At 46.1% G+C, this 10,616-nt stretch overlaps 1 protein-coding gene across 1 annotated transcript in view; it reads left to right on the forward strand.

Moving 5' to 3' along the window:
* The window catches only part of RFC3 (replication factor C (activator 1) 3, 38kDa), a 13,963-nt gene extending 9,017 nt beyond the window's left edge, over positions 1–4,946 (forward strand). Inside the window, exons 7-9 of the mRNA XM_006874366.1 lie at positions 183–281; positions 2,311–2,380; positions 4,755–4,946. Of these exons, the coding sequence (XP_006874428.1) occupies positions 183–281; positions 2,311–2,380; positions 4,755–4,946 (361 nt within the window). The remainder of the gene's footprint in view (positions 1–182; positions 282–2,310; positions 2,381–4,754) is intronic.
* The last annotated feature ends 5,670 nt before the right edge of the window (positions 4,947–10,616 follow it).

Below are 10,616 nucleotides of genomic sequence, written 5' to 3' on the forward strand. Positions count from 1 at the left end.
GCAGAGTGGGGGGGCAGTGACCCTGGGTACTGGGGACAGTGCAGAGTGGGGGGGGGCAGGGCAGTGTGAGGGGACAGTGACCCCAGGTATAGGGGACAGTGCAGAGTGGGGGGGGCAGTGACCCTGGGTACAGAGAACGCAGCACGCTGCCCCCTGTGACAGGAGCACCTGGGGCCTCACAGGTACCCGTTCCTGGCCGACCAAGACATCCCGGAGACAGACTGGGAGGTGTACCTGAGGGAGACGGCCAACGCCATTGTCAGCCAGCAGAGCCCACAGAGGTGAGGGTGCTGGGTGGCTGCTCTTTGACGCCTCTCCTGCTTACCTGAGGCTGGGTGGGATTCTGTCTGCCTCTTTTCAGAGCAGAGGGGGTGGCTTCATTTGACAAATTCCACAGTTAAGAATAGCTGATCTGTAAGCGCACGGCTTTATTACACTGTGACGTGTAAAGGCAGAATGTACGAAAGGCGTGAGGGTGCTTATAGAAGAATTCCACCTTCCCACGAACTTGTAGACGCCCTGGTCTATGGATGAAGTCTCGGCACAGGGCCTACCTTCAATGCTGGTGGTTGGGATCGTCCTGAACAGCGCACGTGGCTACGTGGTCACGTCTGAGCGCTGGGAGACGCGCACGTGATGGGAATGGCGCTGTGCAGCCGCAGCGGGCAGTGAGCACAGTCGGGTCCGCGGTCTCCTGTGGGAGTGGGTGTGTTTTTACTGGAGAAGCTTCAGCCGGGGAAGGGGGGAGTCCAGATCTAAGACCCACAACGTGACCTGAGAGCGGCTGGTGACCTGAGGCTCTGAAGCCGCTCGGAGCCCCAGCTGGCCGGACTGCAGAAGGGGTGGGGCAGGTACTGGGAAGCCGGAGACCTGTGGGCGTGGTGCATAGCGTGTGCTCTTTGGTTTCCACAGTGATTAGTAGGGGTGAGCGTATAGTCATGTGACCCCACTGTGCCTTGTCCTCTACGACTCAGCGACCCTGTAGGGCAGAGCGGCTGGTGGATTCAAACTACTAACCTGTCAGCTATTGGCCTGCTGTGTAACACGGTGCACTACCAGAGCTCCTCAGTCAGACATGACAATACTTGCGTCATTAAGGAGCCCCTGGTGGAGCCCTGGTTAAGGCGCTTGGCTGCCCATGGAAAGGAAGGTGGTACCCCTCCCAGAGTTGGCAGCTCATCCGCCACCTCCACGCCAGATGAGCTGCCCCTGCTCCCACTCAGTCGGACTCAGGTTTGGAAATTGACCCAGTGATGCGCTATTTAAAACGAATCCATTGCAGACATTCATGGGCTGGGATAGACGTGAGAGGGGGCCGTGCTGACCTTTTACCGGGTGCTGACATGACCCATGCTGGGCTGGGGCATCTATGGACTCTTGTTTTTTGCTAGATCTCAGGCAGGTGTGGGGTCCTAATTGGAGTAACGACTGGCATTCTTTGTCAGCTCCCACACTGCATGGACGGGGGAGCATCGAGAAGTTCTTGGGGAAATGCCATTCTCCACCCTGATTCCAAACCCTGTGTGTTAACAGTCGTTAAGAGGGGAGGCTGTTGCACCAGTATGTGGTAGATACGAAGGTTCATTTAGATACATTAAGGAGCTTGTTCTGGATGTTCAGGTAGTAAGTGATAGAGACCCAACTTTCTCTGGTGCACCGGTCAGCTTCATCCCCAAAAGGAGCCCTGGTGGCACAGTGGTTTAGCGCTTTACTGCGAGCTCAAAGGTTGGTGGTTCAAACCCACAAGCCATTCTACTGGAGAAGGATGAGCAGTACAGCTGCCAGCCTCGGAAACCGCCTGGGGTAGTTCCCTGCGCTCTCTGTGGGGTCCTAGGAGTTGGAATGGACTACACAGCATGGGCTTGTTTTTCCTTTTTGTTCTCTCATGTCTTTGTATTCAACTGCTGACTCTTAGATCCTTCCAGGACCATATTTTAGATGTGCTAGATATTGCCTATCTGCAGTCAAAAAATAATATACTACTTGAAATGTCGTTGCATGTGTTAGAATCCATGATGTAAGTTCAACCCCCACTAATCTCCCGAAGTCTTAATTACTATTTGGTATTTTGTTGGAATTTTGAAATAAACCATCTTGGATATTAATGTTATCTCCCTTTACAAGGAATTTGAAGACTTTGTTTCTAAAATCATGAGCTGAAGTTAGGAGAAGCTTTTCTGTGTTTCCCTAGTTTGATAAACTATCTATGAAAACGTACCTGTATTCAGAGTGTTTCATTCATAAAGTAAGAGATTCACAAAGTAGGGGCACACTTGCATCACAAAACCCCGTTCCCTTGTTTTCCTGTAGACTCCTGGAAGCCCGAGGAAGACTCTACGAACTTCTCACTCACTGTATCCCTCCGGAGATAATAATGAAGGTAACCTGGACGCAGACGTGGGCACTGGGTGGGAGGGCGTGGACGTTTGCAGCACTATGTATGTTGGGACCTCTTTGTTACGCAGCTCGTTACTTCAGCAGGGCCAGGTACCATGTACGTTAGTATTGAACGAGGTGGGTTCGGCTGGGGGGCACCACCATCTAGTATAGGGAGATGGTCATTCAGCAAGATGAAAGAGGGTTTCAGAACATTCCCAGTGTGATCCAAGAAGCAGAGGATCATGGGAGGTTGTGCTCTTGTAGACTCTCCATGCTATTTTGGAAGCAGGGGATCATGGGAGGCTGTGCTCTTGTAGACTCCCCATACTATCCAGGAAGCAGAGGATCATGGGAGGCTGTTGATGTACTCTCCCAATGCTCTCCAAGAAGCATAGGATCATGGGAGACTGTTCATTTAATCCCCCATGCTAACCAGGAAGCAGAGGATCATGGGAGGTTGTATTCATGTAGACTCCCCATGTTATCCAGGAAGTGGAGGATCATGGGAGGCTGTTCTTGTACTCTCCCAATGCTATCCAGGAAGCAGAGGATCATGGGAGGCTATGCTCATGTAGCCCAAGTTATGACTGCTGGCTTCTCTTTGGACGTGGTGTCTATGTGGATACATGAAGGACTCAGACGGGGAAGCAGCAGGGTTGAACAGCCAGTCTGCCTGGGTGGGGTTCAGTTTTGTTGAGCTGGAACCTAATTGTGTTGAGTTGCTTGTCTGGTGAGCAGTTTCACATGATCACTGTTCTGCACATGGTGTGGGCAGTAAAGTTGGGTGGGTCCAAGGGAAGGCGCCTTTGGCACCTGTATGTCCTACTTACTGGTTATCTGCTCCTGGCAAAGGAAGTAATTGCACACATAACTGGGGCACATGTGTGTCAAACGGAGAGGTTCGTGTGGTAGGAAATGACCTAAAGGAGAGGCCCAGCAGAGACTGAGCTACAGTGGGCACAGCTTCAGGTGTGCTCCGTCAGCTGTCTCACAAGCCAGACTGACAGAGGTCGGCTTTTATTCCTTTTTATTGAAAACTGGATAGGTATTAGGCCAAAGAAATGCAAATGATCATAAGTATAAAATGGACAAAAGAGTGGCGCTCTCCCCTTCTTTACCTATAGTACTAAGCAGAACTTATGGAGGGGGGCCTGGTGTGGTGCTCTGGGATAAAGCACAGGACCACTAAGTCGGTTTGAACCTCAAGGTTGGCGGTTCAAACTCACCAGCCACTCCTTGGAAACCCTACACAGGATTGCTATGAGTCAGAACCGACTCCATGACACTACCAACAAGCAGATTCACTGCTGTCAAGTCAATTCCAATCTGCAGCAACACTTTAGGACAGTGCAACTGGGCTTCATTTCTATAAGGGTGAGTCCTGAAGGATTAGCAGTGCCCTGCTGACCATAAGGCTGCTGGTTCAAATCCACCAGCTGCTTCTTGGAAACCCTATACAGACAGAATCAATGTGTGTCAGAACTGACTTGACAACAACCACTTTGAACAGATTCTTTAACCCATTCTTTTCCCAAGGAGTTCCTGGGTGGCACAATCAGTGAAGCATTCAGCTACTAACCAAAAAATGGGCATTTCTAACCCACACAGAGGCGCTGCTGAAAAACCAGTCATAGGAAACCCCGTGGGCACACACGGGCCACCATGAGTGGATTCTAGTTATGGAAAATCCTCCACTGAGAACCCTGTGGGTACAGTTCTACTTTGACACACATGAAGGTGCCAGGAGTCGATGTCAAAGTGGACTGTCACTGGTTTGGTTTTAAAATTCTTTTCACATATATGTAGGTGTCTTGTGTGTTTGGTGTGTACAGTTTTACTAAACTCAAGTGTCCTGCAGCTATGCTTTCGTCCCCCAACACACACGTACGATCGTGATCTACTGAAGGTGCTCCCTGCACATCTCAAGCTTGGCTGTGGGTGCAGATGATGACGGAAAAGGCAGCCGCAACTGTCGGTTCCGTCCCCCCTCGGACCCCGTGTGCACACGAGCACCCGGGAGGTAGAATGGCCTGCATTTATACATTCAGAAAAGCTCTGAGGAGACCTTCTGTTTTTCACTGAAGACTGGCAGTGCCCATGAAAGAACTCGGTGCTCACACATGAGGGGGCTTCAAGCAGCTCCTGGAAAAGTGGAATGACGGATAGTGGGCTTTTTCTATTGGTGATTTGAAGCCTCCTTGCATGTTGAACAGCACATAATACTTCAGTTTAATTTCTTTTTCTGAGCGAGAGAGGTACAGAGCAGCCGGCGTGTTGTGACGATTTGATTGCAGCTCAACAGCACAAGCTGGTCTGTGTTCCGCACTGGCCTACAGGTGAGGTGTAGCTGTGCTGACCGCCGTGTCTTTCTGCAGGGCCTCCTCTCAGAGCTTCTCCGGAACTGTGACGGGCAGCTGAAGGGGGAGGTGGCCCAGATGGCGGCTTACTACGAGCACCGTCTGCAGCTGGGCAGCAAGGCCATTTACCACCTGGAAGCGTTTGTGGCCAAGTTCATGGCGCTCTACAAGAAGTTCATGGAGGATGGGCTGGAAGGCATGGTGTTCTGACCCCTCAGCAATCCTGCCACACCCGGTGTTGGTGTTTACAGAGCTTGTCCTGGAAGAGCTATGGGCAAAATAAATGAATTCTGCTTTATGTAGCTTGTATGTTTGTTTATAATTCTTCAGTGATCTCTCAATCATTACCCTCTGAGTTTAATAACTGTATACCAGGAGCTTCAAAAAGTTTATGGAAAAATGGAATGAAAAGAGAATAGAATTTTCCCATCAACATTTAGAAACCCTTTTAGATAGTCATTCTCACGTGGGTCTGTTTCCTAAAGATACATACGGTGGGACCTGGAGTTAGGTTGGACTGCTAACCTAAGTTAGTGGTTCAAGCCCACCAGCCACTCTGGGGAAAGGTTGTGACTGTCTTGCTTTTGTGAAGATTTAGTCTGAAAGCCCCCAAGCAGGGTTGCTGTGACCTGATGAAGACGTTGGAATATTTGAGAATGACTAAGTTGGGGCAGAGACAGGAAGTGAGTGCAGCTTGTCGGCAGATTGATACTCGTTGCAGGGTGTCCATTAACCCCACTTATGAAAAGTACAAGTTCGGAATAGCTGCCAAACTCAGTACAGTGAAGCACAGTAGAAGGAGCTGTGCCTGTTTTCCCGTTTTGTATACATACATAGAGAAAGGTGTTTGACTTTAAGGAAATTAAGCAATTGTGGAGGTCAGGTAACAGACTGGAGGACTTTCTAGGCAGAACCCCCTCCTCAGGGCAGTGAAACCAGGAAGTCTTAGATAAAATGGAAAGTGGCAAGGATTTCATTGAACTTGGCACCAATTCATGCTCATAGAAGCTGTAGCCAAGCATCCAATGATGCTGTGCACTGGGCAGTTATGCTGGAAAAGATCTCCAGTGTTCAAGAGCCAAGATGTACCTCAGCCAAGTCCTGGTGTTTTCAGTCACCGCATGCTTGTGAAAGGTGGACAAAGAATCAGGAAGGGAGACTTGAGAACTGATGCATTTGAACTACAGTGTTGGCAGAAAAGATGAACAGTGTCACAGGCAGCCAGAAGAACAAACATCTGTGTTGAAAGAAGTGCAGCTGGAGTGCTCCTTTAAGCGAGGACCATGAGGCTTGGTCTCTTGTACTCTAGATATGTTGGCAGGTGGGAGAAGGACATCATCCTTGATAAGGTGGTGGGTCAGTGATAACAGGAAGACCACTAATGAGATGGACTGACCCAGGAGCAGTAATGATTCTGAGGATGGGACAGGGCTGGCTGGAGTTTTGTTCTGTTCACTGAAGACTCCTAACAACAGCAGATACACTGCAGGGCCCCTGGGTGGCACAAACAGTTTGTACTCAGCTGCTAGGACAAAGTTTGAACCTGCCCAGTGGCACTGAGGAAGAAAGACCTGGAGGTCTGCTTCCACTAAGATGACAGCCTAGGAACCCCTGGAGCAGTTCTCTGTCCCATAGCGTCCTGTGAGTGGGAAGTGACAGCTGCAGGTCTGGCTTGGGGTACCTGAGGGAACTGCCCTGTATTTGGTGGGGGTTGCTATTGGGAAGCCCACCATAGCTCTGCAACGTCACTGTCATTAGATTTTTAAGTGACAAGACCTAATAGGGCCACAATGAATCCACAATAATAATCTTTAGAAGTAGCCAATTATAGAAGTATTGTAGGACTTCCGGTTGGGATAAGCAGAGACAAACAGTGGAGGCTCCTCAGCAGTGGTGTGGAAAAACAATAGAAGACGCTTTCCTGGAGCAGCCTTGGAACTTTAGATCTAATATAAAGTTAGGGGAAATAGTTTCGGGTGCCCACTGGTGGAGAAATCTAACTGTGGCTGGAAGAAATGGGATTTCTGAATCGATTGGGATGCTGCCTGAGGCCCACAGTCATGGTGGAGATCAGAGGGTGGGACCACAGCCAGTGCAAAAGCCACCCAGCGACTTGTGGAAAAAGAGATGTGACTTTTTTCCCTCTCTCTTGTTGTACCCTTTTTGCCCAGCCTGGGCATCTTCAGACAGATGGGAGCGCACCCTCAAAAGGGTCCAGCATTATGCCCACAGGGTACAAGTTTTCCATGGCACAAAGAGGAAGTCACTGAAAGCCCCAGCGGTTCCAGAAGTTAATCCTCTGGCGGTTCCTTATGACGTCTGAGTGTGGGATTTAGTTGACTATCCTACTTGGGCAGGAGCCTTTATTCCTGCCTTACCTAACAAGAGACAGCAGGTCTGTCCATACAGCTGAGCCTTATTTGCACTTTGGAAAACCCAACATAAAAGGCAAGAGCCAACACCGACTACTGTATACAAGGGTGCAGACATTTTGAGAATTATGCTGTGCATACGCAGATACCTAACTGATCTTCAGAGATAAAAATTATGAACAATTTTTTTTCCATTAATTTCTCAATCTCTGCACCTCCACAGCAGTGACTAGAGGGGGCGCCTAAGTGAGTGGACAGCCCACCTACCACTGGAGGTTTCTGCTGTGCACACACACTGACCTGCACAGCAAAGGCTACTGGACAGCCTGCTACGGATTTGGTTTTGGTTTTGGTTTTACTTTTGTTTTCTGATCTTTTTCACTGGGGGTGGGAGCTTTCTCTCAGCTACGTTACCCAAGAAGAGACAGCAGTCGTGACCATATACTCAAGCTACAAGCATACCCCATAATAGCCCACCATCTGGACAGGAGCCAATACCAGCTGTTACACATTACATAGCCAAAACTTGCTAGGATTTCTCACGGTTGAGTAATAAGAGATGTGAAAAGGGAAGCCTATCTGCAGATCTCTTCCACCAGGAGACAACTCAGTAAGCTTAATAATACAGCAACATACATTCATTTAATCACTGAGAACACATCTAGGTATTGAAAATGTCCAAGAAAAAACAACAAAAGATCTCAGCACATGTCCAGAAAACAGAAAACAGTAACAGACAAATGAGCTGGTGGCAGACATAGACTTCCCATTAGAAGGAGAGCAGACTTTCGCTCTGTCTCAGAAGGAACTCAGGAGACTGATAGTCACACAAATCCAAAGGCTTCACAGAAGGGTGGAGGAAAATAAGTCAGGAAAGTGCTACATTAACGATCAAATAAGATAGATACAGCATTGGAAACAATTCAAAACCTGCAAAAAGAGGTCCAAATGATTAATAATAAAATATCAGAAATGGACAGTACACTGAAAGGGCAAAAGAGCAGAGTTGAAGAGATGGAAGCCAGAGCCAGTGAGCTGGAAGACTAATGTCTTAATGCTACAACAGAAAATCAAGCAGAAAAAAGGATAAAAAAAATCTGAAGAGAGTCAAAGATTCATGCTGGATAACATAAAGAGGAATAACTTAAGAAAGACCCTCAAAGAAAATTGATAGTTCACAACATATCATTATTGGCATTCCAGAACAGAAGGAATCACAGAAGTGCACGGAGGAGATAGTTGAGGATATTATGGAAGAAAATTTCCCTAACATCTTGAAGGATGAGAAAGTAAGCACTCAAGAAGCTGAATGAACCCTAGGAAGGATAGACCCCAAAAGAAAATCACCAAGACATATCATAATCAAGCTCTCCAAAATCAAAGACAAGGAGAGAATCCTAAAAGCAATCAGGGAAAAGAGAATGTTACTTACAAAGGCAAGCAAACCAGATTAAGCTCTGATCTCTCAGCAGAAACAATGCAGGCAAGAAGGCAATGGGGAGACATATATAAAACCCTAAAAGAGAAAAAAAACCAACTGCCAACCAAGAATCATCTACCCCGAAAAGCTGTCAATCAAATAACGAGGGCGTAATCAAAACATTCCAGGAGAAACCGAAGTTAAGAGATTTTATGAAAGCCAACACAGCGCTTCAAAACATCCTAAAAAGAGTTCTTTGGCTGAGAACCAACAAGAAGAGATTGACAGATGTGGCAACACCACCTGGAACTGTCGACAGAGGAGTCCAAAACAACAAAATTACAACAATGAATTCAAAGGACCTGGGACGTCAATCAAAGATCAAAATAATAACAACGTCAAAGAAGGGGAAAATACAGGGACAGAGATCCAGGTGGTGAGGATGTCAGGTAGTTTGCAGGATATAATTGACTGTCTTAAATGGAGAGAAAAGTTAGTAGATTTTAGGGTAACCTCAAAGAAAATTGAGAGTTCACAACATATCATGAAAATGAAGATCCAAGTAGAACATGGAAACATTAAAACTAAGAAGAAACTGAAAAGAAAGAGCACCCAAAACATGGACTCAGCACAAGAAGGCAGACAGAATAAAGGAACCAGCAGCACAACGACAAAATAACAAGGACAGCAATTAATTCATACCTATCAATAATTACACTAAATGTCAATGGGTTAAATGCACAAGTGAAGAGACAGAGAATGGCAGAATGGATAAGAAGACAAAACCCTTCAATGTGCTGCCTGCAAAAGAACACCTTACACACAAAGACAAAAACAGACTAAAAGTTAAAGGATGGAAAAAAAAATATTCCAAGCTAATTGCAGTAAAAAACAAGCAGGAGTGGCAAGACTAATCTCTGATAAAATAAAGCTTAAGGCCAAAACCAGTATAAGAGATAAAGAAGGACACTATGTCATGATTAAAGGATCAGTTGAGCCAGATGACATACCATAATAACTATCTACGCTCCCATTGAAAGAGCCCCAAGATACAGAAGTAATGTAAACCAGCCAAAAAAAAGTTGGTTTAAAAATTTTTACACAAAAATACTCTAAATATAAGCAATGAACAAACTTTGAATTTCTAAAGCCCTTGTCTTTAAGGCAGATTGTTGTTGTTGTTAAGTGCTGTAGAGTTGGTTCAGACCCATAGCAACCCTGTATAGAGTTTCCGAGGAGCAGCTTATATGAATAAAATTATGTAACCCATTGACCAAGAAGCATGGTCACCTTAACATTGAGAAGCTCAGTTCTTTGATTTATATGCAATTTGTCTTCAGAGCTTAAAAAGATTCTTGTGGGTTATAATGGAGCCCTGGTGTGGTGCTGTGGGTTAATGCACTGGACTGCAAAATTGGTGGTTCAGGCTCACCAGCTTCTCTTTGGAAACCCTATACAGCGTCGCTATGAGTCAGAACCGACTCAAAGGCACTTAACAACAACAACAACATGCATTGTAATATTGAGACAGACTCATACATACTCATCTGTTTTTAAACCAAATCAGAGTGAATGGTTACAAGTCACATTATACCTAGCTTAACATTTCTAAAATACTATATAATATAAACATCGGGCACCCAGTTTGTTTTTGCATACATTAACTCTTTGGTATTATTAACTGATATTGTGGCCATACAATATTTAAGGGAAACTTTATTTTGTTTTCCTCGATAGGATTATAACAGAAAAACTCTTAATCCAGGTCCAGATGGCTTCACTGGTGAGTTCTACCAAACATTCAGGGAAGAGCTGTCACCAGTTCTACTCAGATTATTCCAGAATATAGAGGAAGATGGAAAACTTCTTAATACATTTTATGAAGCAAGCCTAACCTTCATACCAAAACCAGGGAAGGAGGTCACTAAGAAACAAAATTATAGACCAATATTCCTCATGAACATAGATGCAAAAATTCTCAACAAAATCCTAGCCAACAGAATCCAGCAGCATATAAAAAAAGATAATACATCATGATCAAGTGGAATTCATATGAGGGATGCAAGGATGGTTCAACATTAGAAAAAC

The sequence above is a fragment of the Chrysochloris asiatica genome, unplaced genomic scaffold (genome assembly GCF_000296735.1).
Source record: "Chrysochloris asiatica unplaced genomic scaffold, ChrAsi1.0 scaffold00272, whole genome shotgun sequence".
NCBI classification, from domain to species: domain Eukaryota; kingdom Metazoa; phylum Chordata; class Mammalia; order Afrosoricida; family Chrysochloridae; genus Chrysochloris; species Chrysochloris asiatica.